General features: G+C 47.0%; 1 protein-coding gene across 1 annotated transcript in view; it reads left to right on the top strand.

The window, feature by feature from the left end:
- LOC146863013 (ADP-ribosyl cyclase/cyclic ADP-ribose hydrolase 2-like) overlaps positions 1-18,659 on the top strand; it is a 234,883-nt gene that overhangs the window by 37,248 nt on the left and 178,976 nt on the right. The window contains exon 4 of the mRNA XM_085642395.1: positions 6,068-6,203. Within this exon, the coding sequence (XP_085498521.1) occupies positions 6,068-6,203 (136 nt within the window). The remainder of the gene's footprint in view (positions 1-6,067; positions 6,204-18,659) is intronic.

The following is an 18,659-nucleotide window of genomic DNA, read 5'->3' as shown; positions in this document are numbered from 1 at the left end:
AGGGGTGCCTTGGGACGTTGGATTTTCTAACCCGCTCTGGTTGTGGTAGGGGGGCTCCTCTGGATTGAGGCTGCAGGCGTCGTCGGGAGGCTTGAGGCAGGTCAGGGGTCACAAGATCTTGGGTCAGGATTGCCGGGGGGACCTCCTCGTGGTGCTGGTTCACTCGAGCTCGGGCCGGGGTCAGCGGGTGCAGAGTGTGCTGGATTTGCGGTCTCTGGCTGGCACCAGAAGCTGCAGTTTAAACACGTCTGTTGTTCTCGGGAGATAGAGTCCTTGAAGTGAAGGCAGGCAGGTCCTCCGGGATTTGTGAGGTTGCTGGCTGCAGGACACACCAGGATCGAGGGGGAGCCTGTAGGGCTGGAGCCAAGTCAGTGGGTGTCGTCTTCTTGTTAGCTCGGCACGGCTCTTCGGTCCTTCTTCTTATCTTCTTTTCTTGTGGTTTCTAATCTGAGGAAGCAAGGTTCAGGGTGCCCCCTAAATACTAAATTTAGGGGAGTTACAGGTAGGTAAAGGTCAGGGACCAATGGGTCCCTTCCCTGGGGTGGGTACACCCCCTATTCTGCCACTCCTGTGGGAGGGGGGCAGGAGCCTGTCCCTGGTTGGCTGGGTACCCCCATCCTCAAGATGGCGGGGGCTCGAGGTTATGCTTCACCTCGCCTCCCCCACCTGAGGGGTGGAGATGGCAGAGGTGGGCACACCTCCCTTCCTCACTTGTTTTTCCCGCCGGTTCTCCCGCCGAAAGTGGGGGGTAGAACCAATGGGGACCAGTTGCTGAAAGCAAATGGTCTGGAGAGGCTCACAAAGGCGGCATGCCTTTAAAGCTTCTCCTTTGAGAACCCTGCCCATCCTGGGGGAGGAGCCTTGGCACCTCGTCCCAGGATGTGCATTGTTTCAGTCCCCCGAGAGCAGCAGGCGCTCGACCCAGGGGTCCAGAAACATGTCTGCTGGTGGCAGCCTAAGCAGCCACTCAGTCAGGTCACTAGTAGTTGGTCGAATTTCAGGGGGCATCTCTAAGATGCCCTCTGTTGTGCATTTTACATTAAATCCCACACTGGCATCAGTGTGGGTTTAATGTGCTGAGAAGTTTGATACCAATCTTCCCAGTCTTCAGTGTAGCCATTATAGTGCTGTGGAGTTCGTAATGACAAACTCCCAGCACCATATACTCTTAAAGGCAGCACTGCACTTACAGTGCCCAGGAATGGACTTGGGCACTGTAGGGGTACAGGGCTCATGCACCTGTACCAACACCACTGGCATAGGGCACCCAGCTAGAGGGGTGACTGATGTATGCCAGTGCAGTGGTTTGTGGGCATGGCACACAGGGATATGTGCATTGTCGACTCTTCACTTTGTTCTGCACCAAGACATGCAGCCTGCAAAGGCAGTGTGTGTGTGTGTCAGGGTACAGGACCTCTAAGGGTGGAACAACAAGTGCTGCAGCCCTTAGAGGACTTCTCTGGTCACAGTGCCCTGGGTACCTGTGGTACCTTTTATCAGGGGCTGACATGTGGCTAGAGATGCCAATTGGCTTTATTTTGGGGAAAGCACACGGGCCCTGGGAACCTGAATGGTAGGGACCCAGGGCACACCAAACAAAGTGCATCAGTAGCCAAGCAAAAAGTGGGGAGGTTACTGCAACAGAAACCCACTTTCCTACAATACACCAACAACTGTCACCTATCACACACTGTACTATGTTCTATTGGATATTTGCCATTTATGTACACAGAAAAAGTTGCAAAACAACCGGAGCACAAGAAGATACCTCCATATCCTAACAATCAGCTTGTTATCTCGTGAAATATTCATTGTGTACTAAGTACATTTGTATGTATTCAAATACATCAGCTTATGATAATGCCAGTTTCTTAATCAGTTGCTGTTCCATCCATAATTATAGTAATTGGCATGAGCTTCTTAGGACAGCCTTAGCATCCTGATGCTCCTGTTGTAGTCTGCGCCGACACACATTTCGGTGACTGCCACATAATGGGTTACAACTTCATCAGCGCACTCATATAAGATGTCCCAACGGATAATAATGGAATGGAGTGTGGGGGACAAAACAGAAGCAAACCTAAAAATAAACAATTGGTTTGGTCAAGATTAAAAAAGGTCAAAGGCTAATAAAAAGGCCTTGGTGGAGATCATGCTAGTTGCCTTTTTTCTCAGTCTGGGCCGCCATCTTTAAGTATCAGTAACCTACCAAGTATATGTTCTCCCTATTCATCAACTCATGCACGAGTCTTGGTCAATGCATTACTTTCTACTACCCACAGCCTTATTGGATCATAGCCATCTAAATTTCCATATCAATTAAGAATACAAAAGTAGTCCCTTCACAGTGTTGCTTAATAGTGTACTCCCTTATCAATTACCAGCAATCCTATTGTATCAGTTAAATACAAAGTGCCACTAGTAGACTGGTATACCACCTTCCAGGCTACCCGCTCATTAAATCAACATGCCTCTTACATATTTCAGAGGCTCTTTATATTATACTTAATTTGCAAATGTACGTATCAACCCATAAGAATAATATCATATTATAATTGTGATTGTTATTCCAGACTTGTGGCAACTACACCGGTATTCAATTGTTTAAACAATGCTGGTATAAGGTGGTGTCAAATACATTCCATCAAAACCAAATCACTCGTTGACAAAGAAACTGTATATAACAAGTGATGTGGGTGCTGTAATTTGCCATTTAATTGACCGTCTAATCCATCTCTGTAGGATATTTGAAGATGGCGGCCAAACTTGTAAAGGCTGGTCTGTCCTCTTATCATATAATCCGTGCCGATATATACAGCAATAAAAATGACACCCAAGTAGGACACCATGATGCTAGGTGTACTCACTGTAGGATCTATTGCATAGACAGAGTACAGTTTGTGGGGTGAGTTGTGGCGGCACTGATGTAGGGAGCGGTGGAGATACCCTGTTGAGTTGGTGGCAGTTGGGCAAAGGTCCCTTATGCGGTTCTACAATTTCTTTTAACAGATATGGCTAATTCAAATAGATTGATTAAGCTGACACGCTGACTCTCCTGCAGGACTTGAATGTGGTTTTGAACTTGGTATGTTTTAGTGTAATGGATAGTGGGACATGGTTTTATTGTTGGAAGTGGTATTTTGACGTATTGGCATACGGATTGCAGTCTTGACATGGTGTGTAATTATTATTTACAGTGATACAGTCCCAAGCCTAATAACTTTCCCAGGCACTGCACTGGACTGTTGAAAGTTTCCCGGGTGTGAGATAGGAGGCTCATATGTGACTTTAATGCAGAGGAGATGTGGGTATTATAGTAGGGGACTATAATATATTCTCAATTTCCTTACAGAATCATTTGAATAAAAATACAGGTATTTAATATAAGTGGTGTTTTAGGTGTTTTGGAATCTTTGGTGATGCTCATGTTTCTTGGCACTATGTTTTGGACGATGTTTGTTCATTTATGTGCCTTAATGATGAGGTAATGGTATTTCTGTGGGCTTTAACTATGAGCACATTGAGGCTTTTTTAGTTGATGGAAGGGCAACCAGCATGTGGTTTAAGGAGCTACAGATCAGGTGCAGCCAGTACAGGTGCGAACGGTGGGGTGGGGGGGAGTCGGCAGACTACAGGATGGGGAAAATGAAATAAATACATAAAACCACCTCGCCGCATCGCTGACTCGGCGATGCGGCGAGAGCAAGGTAAGTATTTTTAAATGTTATTTATTTTATTTTCCCTATCCCGTCGCCTGTCGATTTCCCCCCCGCCCCGCTCCACCCCAGCACTCCACGGCTCTTACCTGTTGCCGCGCCTGCTACAGATGTACATTTGAGTAATTATTGAATGATAAACAATTTATGAATTAGGTGTTTACTGATGTGATGATTATGTCTGATACACTAGACTTGTATACACATTTAACTGGTGCATGGGTTTCCACTATACGGCTACTCTGATTTTGATATGAGGAGCATGCACATTATGTTACAGGGTGATTGTTTTCGACCTAAGATGGCCGACAGGTGAGGAGCTCCGGCCGGGAGCTCCTGGCTTGAGATTGCCTTTCTGGCTTAAATCCCCTGACTTTTACCTCCTCCCTGGACCCCCTTACTCACCTGAGGTCCTGTTTGTCTGCGGTCCTCATCGCTCCAATCTCCTGCTTGTGGGCTCGAGATTAGCAGAGAAAAAAGGATCAATGCTTTCTTCTGCGGAGACCGAACAACCATAGCCGATGCCCGGTCAAGCTGCCCAGCCAGCTATAGGGGAGATTGGCTCTGGTTTCTCGCCGTGGCTGTCACCTACCCAGCTGGACATCAGACATGGCTCTCCTCACCTCTCTGCCGTGTTCTCCAGCCTCTCCTGCCTTCCTGGCGAAACCACAGATGACTATTTCTTTCTTTCTGGGTGGCTGCTGGGTAATGGAGGGGGATCTCCCCCCCCGGCCGATTCTTCCGGAGTTGCTGCTGGTGAGATGGCGGGGGATCTCTCCTCTGGCCACTCGTCTTCCTTCTGGACCCGAGACGCGGGTGCCGGACATTCCTCTGCTCAGTAACAAATAATTCATCGAGAATGCAGCTAAGAGATCTTGCTTTTGCCAACATGCTGGTCCTGTGCTGTAGCTGACTGGCGTCCTGCTGGCTCACTTCTGGGGCTACGATGGAGACACAAGGGTCTTGTTTCTTCCACCGACTGAGCCGCCTCGAGATCACCCAGTTTTGTTTCGCTCTTCTGTGTTATGACCCTGTAGCTGCCTTCCTCTCAGAGGCTGCTGCCTGATCTCCCACGTCTATCCTACTTTCCCTGGATTCAGATGACTCGTTGAGCGATCGACGACCTCCAGCCTTCCTCCATTCCAGATCTGGGGACCGCTTCCCCATTCAGCCCTCCCTTGGGGTAGGTTTTTTTCCTTTTTGTCTTCTTTACCAGACTTATGCTCGCCCGCAATCCCGCCATTTTGGTGCGAAGTATCTGGGGTCCTTGAATCAGAGTCCTCCATTTTATGCCCTTGGCATACCCTCAGTCTGATTATTGCAGCTGGTCAGTGCATCGTTCTACCTTTTTGACTATCACCTTCATTCGACCCCTCTAGAGCCTCCTTCACCCGTCTCTTATTTCAAGATCATGGTGAGGCACCCATTTTGGCCCCTCCCGTGGACCCTTTCATTCCCTAATTTGGGACTTGACTCTGTGAGGAATAGCCGGCTCTGGATGTGCTGAATACTGGATCCCTATCCGCTTTTTTGACTCTGACCTTTGGTGGCCGGTCAGCTGTGTCCTGATCTGCATTCGTTACCCCTCTTACTTTATCCCTCTCACCGTCTATGCTCCACAAGTCTTGTTTTCTATGCTATTTAATGTTCTAGTAACAGATGTACTTGTAACTCATGTAACTTTGTAACTATATGTAAAGTGCTCTGATATCTCTGGCTCCTTCCAGCGCTATATAACACTCTTCAAATAAATAAATAAATAGAACACTGTGAACGTATGTCTGGCCGATGTAAAATACAGGTCGCTGCTTTATATTGGCCCCGATGAAGTTGCTGGACAACACGTTGAAACGCAAAAACGCGTGCTGGCGGTGGGCAGAGGACCAATAAGGATGGAATATTGACCAACAAGGAAAACCAACATCTGAAGATTGGTTTCACAATTGTGTATATCATTTGTGTGTGCTTAAGGTTGTGTAACTGTTAAGCTCCAAACCGCGCTCAATACAACAGGAATTAAAATGGTTTAGCAGCTGATGAAACCCTTGCGAACACTTTGAGATTAAAAGGGCAAAGAGTAAGGCTGGCAACCTCTGGCCCCCCACCTTCGGGGGTCACAACCATCCTTATTTAAATATTCAACACCCCATTAATGTATAAAGAAAATAGGGTCGGAGGAATGATGCAGCCCTGCCTGACTCCACGTTTTATTAATTAAAATGCCATGCGTGTTCCTTCAGTATAACTCAGGGTTTTTCCTGTATTAAAGGATGCTAACTACACAGAAAATATACAGTTTGATGCATTTTGAGTTCTTTTTTGGTATTTCTTCTTTATTTTCTTTTTTTCAGTCTCTTTTCTGGGAAAATAACAAGCTTCTGGTGCATAGATATGCTGATAAAGCTCGGCGCTTCATCCCACTCGGAGACTCTTTGATGGGATGGATAGTCGATGACCTGAACTGGTGTGGGCAGACGAGCTACCCAGGTAACACAATATGTGAAACTACACATGTAAAGCAGTATCTAGCTATAACATATGCCAATTCAATTCAATTGCACACCTGTTAATCAACGTGGATGTAAAGTGAAATTAATCAACAGCAAATATGAAGTTTGTGATGGTCTTAATAAAATCTGTATGTAGCAGATTGTTAGGTAAATTAGGTGGTTTACATGCGCATGTAGTATTGTGAGTATAGGGCTAAGTTACTTTACTTCTTGACTTGGCATAGTGCCCACAGTAAATGGACCTTAGGATTGCCCAGGATAAGGCTTTTTCCCAGGGCCAATCAGTCATAGGGACAACCTAGCAATGTCAAAGGCGAGACTTCTGGTCAGGTGCAGCTGGCATGGATGGCGGGTGGGGAGATGGGCGCAGGAAGTGGGGGGGGGTTGGGTCTAGCGTCTTCTCTGCACCTGCTCTTCTGCTCTCCTGCCTCCGACCGGAAAAGGAAACAGGCAGCCAGGCTCCCACCCCTAAGAGAGGGCTGACCAAACAGTCTTTGCACACTTTAGGAGTTGGCAAACCACTCCTACCCTGCCCTACTCAGCAGTTGCGTAGCTGGGGGCGGGGCGGATCGCCCCAGGCAGCACGAGTTTTAGGGGCAGCAGCTGGCCCCCACTACCCCCGCTCTGACCTGTGGCTGACAAGCCCCGCATGAATCGCTAACCCCAGCCCCGGCTCTTTGATCAGGCCGCCATGGGTGGCAAATGCAGGGGCCACCATGGGCTGCCTAAAGCCTAGCTACGCCACTGCTGCTCAGAGAGCAAACCAGCAACCACAAAGCAGCAGGACACGAAAAATAAAATGACAATAACTCTAAGTTATTGTCATTTTATGTTTCTCACTGCTTAAGAGCAGTGGGGTGACGCTCCTACGCCATAGCAAAGGAGTTGCCCCTGCTTTTGGTGGTCCCCATGAATTTGGAAGCTGGTGGTCTTGTGTGATGGTAAGGTGGTGTCTTAAGCCTTATTGGCTCTCTGGAAGGCTTTGGCTTTAGTGGTGGATGAGTTGAGATCTATCGTTCCAGTTGTGGGTCTTTTAGATCTATTGACTGTGGGGCTGAACTTAAAGTATGTGGTGTGAGGTTTTACTCAAGGCACAACACAATTATAGCATTTACAATATCGATCGTCACAGTTATTATCCAGATTCTTACCAAATGCCAAAACTATACTTATCCTTTGATACCACAGAGTGGAAAGCAGGTGCTTTAATACAACTAAACAAAAGGCTTAGGCTTTAGTGGTGGATGAGTTGAAATCCATTGTTGCTCATGGGGATGTGGCAGGTCTAAGCCTTTTAGATCTATCCACTGTGGGGCTGAACTTAAAGTATGTGGTGTGAGGTTTTACTCGAGGCACAGCACAACACAATTATAGCATTTAAAATATTGATGGGAATGTCCAGCAGGAGTTGTTATTTTATGGAAAAGAACAACACTTTAATAATAAATTAGAATATATAATTTTGTACAGTAAAAATAGCAACCAATGGATGAGCGTGGCCAAGCAGTCCAACATGGCTGACGCGTCTTAGCCTGGCTCCTGTAGCCTCATTCTAATACTTCACAATTCTGCCGTAAATCCTGTCTCCGCGACACCCCACCTGTTGTATCAGCTGCCGCATACACCGGGCTGCGATTCCCGACACCGAGGCCGCGGTGGACTACGGAAACACGGAGCTCCAGCCACCTGACTTTGGTGTGGCGTGTGCCGCCTGACCGAGACTGCCGTTGAGTAGATCCGGAGCTGGGAAGGGACCCGGACTCCCTGGCCGTGGCCAGATGACGCTGGTGACCCTGGTGTGCAGGGGGCGCCCAGTGCTTGTGGATGCCGGGGCCCTGGTCTCCGTGGTCTTCCTGAATGCCACTGAAGCCGTGGCTAGGAGTGGAGTCGCTGCTCGGCCATGGTGCGGGTACATGAGTGCTGCTGGGCCTGGCGGGCTGCTCTTGCCTGGAGAGCTGCATTGGACGTCGCACAGCCATCGGAGGCGACCCATATCTGCCCCTCATCCAAGGAGGAGAACACAACTTGGAGACCGGATGAAGCAGGTGAGGAGTGGTGAGGTCTAATGCCCTGAATGGCATTGCAACTGTGTAGCATCGGGCGCAAGGCCATCAAGACGAGGGCTGGCACCCGTCCGTCTCAACGGGCCATATCCTGAAGCCCCACCTAGAGACAGCATATTACACAGTAGAAATTGGCCTTGAAGGCCTGTGTAACTACACAGATTACAGAGATCACTGCTCACCACCTCGAAAGTGAAGGGGCGCAGGACCCTGTGGAGGACCGACCAGGCCTAAGTGGGTGGCCGAGGACCCGCTTGTCTCGTGAGGACTAAATCCAAGGGAGGCGCCCGTTAGCGGCTGGGTTGTGGTCCCGCTTGTGAAAGCACTGGGTTAGGTCTCGGTTCGGCTGTGGGTGGGATCCACACCCATTGTGCAGACTCCCTCAGTTCATGTATCAGGGCCCCGGCCTCTCAATCCCTCCATCAAGTCTTCTACATTGCACATCCCTGCAATATTCAGACCCGCCATCATGTCTAAAAGCCAGACATCCGGACAGGCCTAGAAGCAGAGCACCTTAGATAAATACGCTGCAGGTGCCACTGGTCATGCCACTTCGATTGATACATCCATGGCCACCCCAGACAATGCTGCTTCTAACTGCGATCACGCAAGCAAGGGACACATTTGACGCTAAAATTAGTATAGTCGGTGCAGACATTATGCTATTGCGGCAGGACCTTCGCAACGTGGTTGAGCACATGACGCAGTCTGAAAACAGGATATCAGGGGCGGAGGATGGCATTACAACACTGCAAGGCAATGTCCGTACCCTGGAGGGTCTCACACAGGGTCTGGCCGCTTGAGTTGAGGGAAGAGCCCAACGCAACAACCTGCCCTTTGTGGGGTTCCCAGAGGGGTGAGAGGGCTCGGACATGAGTGCATTCTTGGACCGGTGGCTCAAATCCTGAATACCAGATGAGGCCCTGTCCTCGTGCTTCGTGCTGGGGCGCGCACACTGGGTGCTCACAGCCAGACCACCGCCTGGGGCTCGCCCTTACCCCGTTATTGCGCGAATCCTCAACTAATATGACCAGGGCGTAATCCCGAGACAAGCACGGAGCCAAAAGTCCTTAACCTTTGAATCCCACCAGATTATGATTTTTCCAGACGACACCAGAATTTTAGACAGGAGTAGTCCCACCCACAAAAAAAGCTCAGTGGGGTGGCAGAAGCTTCTCTTAATGCGCAGCAAAAGCCTGGAATGGCTTGCCATTCCATCTGAGAAATGCCACCAATCTTCTAGCTTTCAGGAAAGGGCTGCTGACCTGGCTTTTTGATAATTAAACCTTTTCTTTTTTTCTAGCCATGCATTAGGGAGAAGTTACTAGCGCCAGGACACCTCCAGGTAATCGTGGGCTTTAAAAATTGCCATAACATAACATAACAGTCATTTACGGCCGCCAAAGAACGCCTACACGAATTGCAAATATCCTATATGCTGCTCTTTCCAGCTCGACTCAGAGTCAACTATAAAAATAATACACTGCTCTTCGACACCCCGGAGGCGGTATTTTAATGGACAGATGAGCGCTTGCCGGTCAAGGCTCACACGCCGCCACCCCGGTACTCAGATTAATCATCCAACGACCCACGCCTGCAAAAGAACACATCTCCGAAAGTAAAACTGCAGCACCGGTCAAGATCCTCCTAGCGCTCTCGCTCCAGTGGAAATAAACAACTCGGAACCCAGAAACCGGATTTGTAATGGGTGCCAGACCTGCACATTGCTGCGTTATGTTTATGCTGCGGAATCTTCAGTTCAAATATGACTACATATCGGCAACAACAAAGGCTATTACGATAATATATAGTCCTTCACAGGTCCCATGGACGTACAAAAGTGATGGGTCTCTTGGGGGGTAAATTTTGGACTTCATCGGCTCCCACCCCCATTGGGGTGAGATCCATAAAAAGTCTGCGACAGATAATACAGCATTCTTTGAGGTATTGGGTTGGGTTAGGGTGGGGGTGGGATGGGTGGAAATGTTCCTATTTCAATTCTCAATGGTTGTTAAAGTGTTACGCATCTACAACATTTTGCTTGATTGTGGAATCTGCGCCTCACATGTATCCAACCCTCATGTCATATATCATGTCTGTACCCTCGAATAATTCCGCCCTGCTTGGCGTAATCAAAGTAGTCTCCTGGAATGTCCAGGGCCTCCTGGATAAAATCAAGAGGGCCGTAATTCTTAAATGTGCGAAAGCACCTGGGGGCTGATGTCTTACTATATATTGACCTAACAACTTCCATGCGGGTGTCCGGCACAATTTTAGATAATTTCCCTATCAATTGTGGTACACGTCAGGGTTGTCCCCTCTCACCTCTTTTATTCGCCCTAGCGGCTGAGCCCCTTGCAGCCTGGGTAAGACACGATGCCCTACATAGCGGGTTCAAGTGGACTGTGGACATATCTGATCGCATAGCCTTATACACGGCTGACATCCTGTTCTTCTTGACCGATCCCCATTGGACAGGGCCTCGTATAATTCAGGTTATGTATATCTTTGGCGAGACATCGGGCCTTCACATGAACCCCTACTAAGTCTCAAATATGGCCACTCAGGGGGTCATTGGGGAATGGGAGAAGGGCCGACGGTCTGAAGCGGGCTGCACAGGTCTTCACATATTTAGGCATCTTTGTTGCAGACAGTCAAACACCCTCCTGGAAAGAAAACCTGGAAAAGACCACAATCAAGGTTAAAGCCGAGATGAAAAATTGGCCCTCACTCCCCCTTTCGCTCTATGGAAGATTGGCCATCTTCAAGATGGTATCCCTGCCGAAACTATTGTATCAATTACAATCCTATCCATACCTGATTCAAGCGACCTGGTTCCGGCAAATGAATGCTGCCCTGGGCCAATTCATGTGTGGTGGCTCCACGGACAGAGTCACCCTGCGTACATGCATGCAATCCACATACTGCGGAGGCATCGACGCGGCAGACATACTCTCCTACTATGCGGCATCACAGTTACAGGTCCTGAATAAGTGGTGGTATGGGCCTAGGAATGAACCCGCATATAAGATCGAACAATGGTTAATGGGGGAACCATCCCTATATCCTCTCCTTTATAACAGAACGTCACCAATGGACCTTCCCCCGTGACATTGGTGGTAATTTTGTTCTGGAGACAGTCACTGCATCGTATGGGCTGGTGGGAATGCCATACACAGAAGACCACACTGTGGCAAAACCACCTACTCTCTCAAGTAGCAGATTTACAGGGGTTCAGTGGATGGGATAATATGGGAATATCAACCCTAGGGGATCTTATGAGGGGCCATACATGGAAGTCCTTGCCTCACTCTCAGTTTTATAAATATTTACAGTTATGCCATGCCCTGCAGCCCTATATTAGGGACCTGACATTCCTACCTAAGTTTAGTCCATTAGAGGGCAAGCTCCTGATGGGGGACCTGGGGACCATGGAATTTCTAAAATTTACCAGACCCTAGTGACAAATAGCCCTACAACCCTAGCCTCTCTACGGGCCTCATGGGGCAAAGATATCGGACCCATAGACGATGACTGGTCCGAGGCACTCCAATCACCATGCAGGAAACAACGACATCACCCCATCGCAAGACCTCTGCAACTCCCTCGCCTCATACTTCCACAACAAGATCACGGACATACACAGCAGCTTCAACAACCAACCAACGCACACCACGACCGACCAGCCACCCCCCCCACCACCACCCTCCACGCCTGGACCCCGATCAGCACCGAAGACACCATCCGCATGATGAACTCCATCCACTCCGGATCACCGACCGACCCCTGCCCTCACCACGTCTTCAACAAGGCCGACGCTGTCATCGCACCCCACCTGCGAGACATCATCAACACCTCCTTCGACACCGCCATCTTCCCTGAAAGCTGGAAACACGCCGAACTCAGCGCTCTACTCAAGAAACCAACAGCGGACCCCACCGACCTCAAGAATTACCGCCCCATCTCGCTTCTCCCGTTTCCAGCCAAAGTCATCGAGAAGACCGTCAACAAGCAGATGGCCGCCTTCCTCGAGACGAACGGATCCCTCGACCCCTCACAGTCCGGCTTCCGAGCCAAACACAGCACCGAGACCGCCCTCATCGCCGCCACCGATGACATCCGAGCCCTGATGGACAAGGGAGAAACAGCGGCCCTCATCCTCCTAGACCTCTCCGCGGCATTCGACACGGTCTGCCACCGCACCCTAGTACGGCGCCTCAGCAACATCGGAATCCAGGACAAGGCGCTGGAATGGATCATCTCCTTCCTCGACGGAAGAACACAGAGAGTCCGCCTACCACCGTACAAGTCAGAGGCCTCCGAAGTCATCTGCGGCGTCCCCCAAGGATCATCCCTGAGCCCCACCCTCTTCAACGTCTACATGAGCCCCCTCGCGGCCATCGTACGCAAACACCACCTCAGCATAATCTCCTACGCCGACGACACCCAGCTGATCCTCTCCCTGACCAACGACCCCGCCGCCGCCAGAGCCAACCTGCACGAAGGGATGAAAGAGGTAGCCGAGTGGATGACGACCAGCCGCCTGAAACTGAACTCGGACAAGACGGAGGTCCTCATCCTGGGCTCCTCACCCTCCGCCTGGGACGACTCCTGGTGGCCTCCCGCCCTGGGCACCGCACCCAAACCGACAGACCATGCACGAAACCTGGGCTTCATCCTGGACTCCTCCCTCTCCATGACCAGGCAAGTCAACAGCGTCTCCTCGGCGTGCTTCAACATCCTACGCATGCTACGGAAGATCTTCTGGTGGATCCCCACAGAGACCAGGAAGACCGTCACCCAGGCCCTCGTCACCAGCCGACTGGACTACGGCAACGCCCTCTACGCCGGGACCACCGCCAAGCTCCAGAAGAGACTCCAGCGGATCCAAAACGCCTCAGCCAGACTCATCCTCGACATCCCACGATCCAGCCACATCTCCGGACATCTGAGAGACCTTCACTGGCTCCCCGTCAACAAGAGAATCACCTTCCGCCTCCTCACCCACGCACACAAAGCCATACACGACCAAGGCCCGAGCTACCTCAACAGCCGAGTCAACTTCTACGCTCCCAAACGCCACCTCCGATCAGCCAACCACGCCCTCGCCGCCGTCCCCCGCATCCGAAGAGCGACTACAGGAGGAAGGTCCTTCTCCTACCTGGCCGCCAAGACCTGGAACTCCCTCCCGTCCGACCTGCGCCTGACCCAAGACCACCTCTCCTTCAGGAAGAAGCTGAAGACCTGGCTGTTCGAGCAGTAGCGGCACCCCCCCCCCCAGCGCCTTGAGACCCTACGGGTATGTAGCGCGCTTTATAAGTGTCATTGATTGATTGATTGATTGGTAAAGCCGCAAACCCCACCAGACTACGTTATATACAGTTCAAATACCTACACAGGGTGTATCACACTCGACATAGACTATGGTGGGCGGGACTGATCACCTCACCCCAATGTCTCCGCTGTCATACTGAAGAGGGCACCTTCCTACATACTGTCTGGATGTGTCCCACCCTCGACAGATTTTGGTGGGGAGCTCTACAAAGCCTATCCACAGTCTTAAAATCGGTTATTCCCCGATCTCCCAAACTCTCGCTCCTGCATTGCACAGATGAAATTGGGGGTAACCATTATAAAAGACACCTACTATTCCTGGGCCTGACACTTGCAAAGCGGGATATTGCACACCAGTGGAAGGCTGAAACCCCCCTCGCGTATCGACATGGAAGAGTAACATGGATTATGCCATGGAGATGGAACAACCAGTGTTTATCGCCCATGAGTGTCCTCACAAGCCCACCAAAATATGGAAACAGTGGGCCACATATAGGAACATACCCTTGGAGATACACACCACAGAAGATCACTTATTAATGCCCGAAGTTGTAACAAGCCATTAAGGATTGAGGGCTTACACTGTTACCTTACACTAGCAACTGTGACACAAGTAATCACGAGATATAGGTAAATGACTAGACGCAGATTCGGGATTAGCTAGATGCGGTTGTTAATGTTGCTGTTTTTGTTCATTGAGAGTAATCCTACGATACTGTAGAAGATGTGGGCTGTAATTTCTTCCCTATTTCCAAATGTTATTATCTACAAGTCTATCATCCTATGGAAATCCTGTACTGACCTTTACAAACTCAATAAAACTTGTTTTTAAAAAAAATAGCAATCGAAGAAAAGCACACAAAACGAATAAGTAACAGAAGGACACAAAGTAATGCAGTTGCAGCTCGAGTTACATACAATGAGGCCTATTCAAAAAACAACCTTTTGTAGTAAGATTAGTAGTGCCACAATAGCATTTCTACTCTACTGCAAACTACGTGTAGAGGTTCTACTTCTTCTATCTTTTTTTGTGCAGAGATCTCCACCTCGACTGCAGAGTCTCTGCACACGTAACTATATGTTTTATTAGTAAATTTGGCACGATCAGGGTGGTCAATGGGACATACTTACTCCTAAAAGGGAGGGGCTAAGGGAGGAATAAGGAGGGCTAAATAGAGTGTTAAGAAGGGGTTTAAGGAGGGACACAACACCTCCCATAAAAGAGTAAGGCCATTCCTATTCACAAACTGTACTTCTAAATTTACTACATTCGAAAAAAAGGACCCAAAACAGCCGTAAATGTACACCAGCTCAGAGCTGGAGTATGTGCACCCCCACACATGGCAATTCACTAATATTTCAACACTCTCCAAAAGAAAATGTTGGCGGTAGTGACTTAAAATAGAACCTAATAGGAAATATTGTTACATTAAATTAAATTATTTAAAATAGATAAAAATATAAAATAATTATCTAAAAATAGAACCTATTTTTATTTTCAAATATTTTAATAACATTTGTTGAATTTACAAATTAATGTAACATAATTTTTTATTAGAATATAATGACATTACTTTTAATTAATTCTATGTATCACTTTTAGTAAGTATTAATACCTAATAATAAATATATTATTTTACTTTAGGTGGGAATTCTTTTTATAAGCTTCAGAAATCTTTTTAATTTGTAGTCCAAGTAATTACATTTTTAATTATAATTACAGCAATTGTCATTGTATTTAGATAGTGCTTACAACCTCGGACGAGGCTTCGCAGAGCTTTACGCCGGGCAGCACTCTGCTCCCGGAACCCAATGTTAGTGGTAGGTCCTGTGGTTTTTGGTTATTGTTGGTTATAGATATTAATCTTTCGCTCTCAAGGAAGCCAGGCCACACAGTTACTTTATTTTCTTTGTAGTGGATGAAATTAATAGGACTTAAGTGTGATCATCAGTAGGGGCATGTGAATTCATTGAGATGGTTGGTGGGATTGATACATGAGCAAGAGGGGAGGTAGGAGTATATGTTACAAAATAGTTTGTTATGATCATTGGAAAGTGGAGTGGTCAATTTGCAGAGATGAAATAATAGAGATTAAGGCAAAACACGTGACAAAGTATGCTGTATTCAGAGAAAGAAAGAACGCAGGGATGGAAAGTAAGGAAAGTCCCATTGAGGTGATAATCATATGTTTTAAGTCAAGGTCAGTTTTCATGCAGGGTTTGAGGAATATACAGAAGGCATTTTCAGATTAGCATTCAATCCAACGTTGCAACACTGTAGAGAGAAACAACGTTATTTGCATGTGATATAGTGGTCTTCTAGATGCTTTTGTCAGGCAGTAGATTCAGTTGAACAGTATGCCCACTGCTCAAATGCCACTACCACCACAAATACCAATTTAGTTATGAATGTAGTAACTTTTTTTATACATTTAAAATAAATATATACAATTAATTTTCATTAATATATAACATAAAAATAGTTTTACAATCTTTTGTTACCAAACATTTTACAAGTAGGCCATACTTTGCCATAGGGGGATCAGGGTTAAAGTATAAGAAACATTTTATTGAACTTGAAAAATAGCAAAATATTTTATAATAAAAATCTCCATCTGAAGATCAGTCAGTGGTGGCACTATCCCACACATAGCAAAGGACTACTGCTGCAAGTCTATTCCAATTTCAGAAGGAGTTTCAGGCTCCTTCACGCTATTAATTATGGATCTGCAGATTACATTTTGTTTCTCTTTGTGTTCCAGTAGTTGGTCACTGTTAGTATCCAGATTCTTACCAAGTGTCAAAACTATACTTATCCTTTGATCTTGATCCCACAGAGTGGAAAGCAGGTGCTTTAACCCCACTAAACAAAAGGCTTTGGCAATGATCCATTGTTGATAATGGGCATGTGGCAGGTGTGAGCCTTTTAGGTCTATTGACTGTGATCAATATGGTCAATCACACCATCATAATGATGTGGCTCAACCAGATAGGCATCTGTGAATCGGTGAAAAACTGATAGTCATCCTTCAGACGGGATATACACCAAACACTGTCCTTGCTTCCCTTCCTTTCCAGGAGCTTTCCAAGCCAGTGTTATGCCATTCAAGGATAAGCCCTGCCCCTATTCTTTTAAATATTTATGCACAACCATCAGCCCAACGTATCAGATTCTTCTGCTGTTTTGCGGTATCATATGCAGGTGGCCATCAACTGGTGGCTCTGCTGGATCATTCAGCTCCCAGCTCTGCACCTAATTGAATTAACTTTCTTATTAGTATCCAGCAGTGGAAGAATGTGTCATTCCTAAAAGCTAAATGTATTACTTCTTTTAGGGCAAGGTCTTCAATTTCTTTCTAATGAACTTTCCTTTAAGGCAGTTAGCCTTGTGTTTTGCCACACTTTGACATCTGTAAAACATAAAAAAGTAATAATAAACAAAATGAGAATTCTCTGTGTTGAGTATAGAACCTTCAGTCTCTTAATTACTGACAGTGCAGAATTTTGCAGTCCAGAGCACTAAGAAAATGTGATCATGTGTCGGGACTCGTGGAGCTCACCAATGGATGGGCTTGCAACCAAGGATCTGTTTTTAGGTACTCTGCATGATGTACAGTCTTTATCTGTACTTGAGTGTTCTTGTCTGCAGTAATACTTTACTCCTCTACATCCCTCGTGTTCCTTATCATTTGTCATTCTACTCTGCTACAGGGGCTTCAGACTCACTGTGATTGTTTGGGAGGTCAATTACTTGTGGTATAAACTGGGCAAGCACTCCCATTCGACTTGCGTTCCCTTTCTGATCACCTAAGCTTTAATGGGTTCTTAAGACATGGCTGATCTGCTGACTATTTATACAGTTTTTTTAGTCACTACATGTTTTATATGGGATATTCTTGTTAGGTTATTGATCTATTTCAGTACCAAAATCCAATAGTTTGAACTATGGGCTCTTCAAATTATAAATAATATAAAATCAAATTGTCAGGTAATTTGAGTAATAAATTATATGTGGTTGACCGCTGGTTAACATGTCAATACTGACTTAGCTAAAATGCAGTAAATAGAGATGATCTTCATCTTTTCAATTTTGTCTTAACCTCCATAGTCTTCACATTCACCTTTATAAATAAATATACCTGTATATATTTCAGTATAGTTAAACAACTAGACCTATAAAGCATTACAGGGTCAGACCAAAGCTCCTACGCAACACATAAACTGCTTTTATTTTATTCCAGGTTACCCATCCTCTCTCTCTTAACTATGGAGGCAGAGTAAAATAGCTCATTGTTTAACTGTGTTCTATGAAGTGAAAAGACTGGTACATTACTGCTGGAAAATGCTGTCCGAGGACAGGTGGATGTGGTTTAGCCTGAAATCACAGCATGCTGAGCAGAGGTAGGTACTCTGAGGAGGTACCAGTGTTATGTGGTATTCCTAGATGTTTGCCTTTATCATCTCCCTGAAGGAGCCTCTGTGATTGTCCAATCCTGTTTTACGATATTTGGGAAATTTCAGTCTTTCCTCCAGATATTCGAGGAGAGGTGTTAGATAGGTAAATTAACTGATACAGTGTCCACAGTCCTCTGCTGCTCTGAGGGCACGAGGTTTCAATTACAATGTAATTATACCCACTTGCAACCTGCAGTTCTCTTCAATACTGAAAGATGTAACAAACGATCCATGACCAATGCAAACCGGTCATTAGTTTAAAAAAAGGTAAAATGTGAAGTTATGTTAGAGGAATTTATCATATACTCACTGACAGGTAACTGTTCCTATAAGACAAGCAATAACCTAATCGGTTATGCAGAAAGAGAAGATAAATGATGGTCTCTGTGTGTGGTGCAAGTCTGATGAAGGTGGGGGAATTTCTCCTTTAGGAAATAGTGCCCTCACAAACTCTTGCGAGTGTTATGCTTCATTATCGGCGTTGCTCCTCGTGGGGGTGGTGCTGCTGTCTTCCACGGGCCCCGCGAGAGGGCTCTTTGTTGGAGATCTTTTAGGAGACGACGCAGTTGTGCCTGTGGGTG

This window comes from Triturus cristatus, chromosome 2_2, assembly GCF_964204655.1.
Source record: "Triturus cristatus chromosome 2_2, aTriCri1.1, whole genome shotgun sequence".
Classification (NCBI taxonomy): domain Eukaryota; kingdom Metazoa; phylum Chordata; class Amphibia; order Caudata; family Salamandridae; genus Triturus; species Triturus cristatus.
This window is presented reverse-complemented; position numbering and strand designations above follow the sequence as displayed.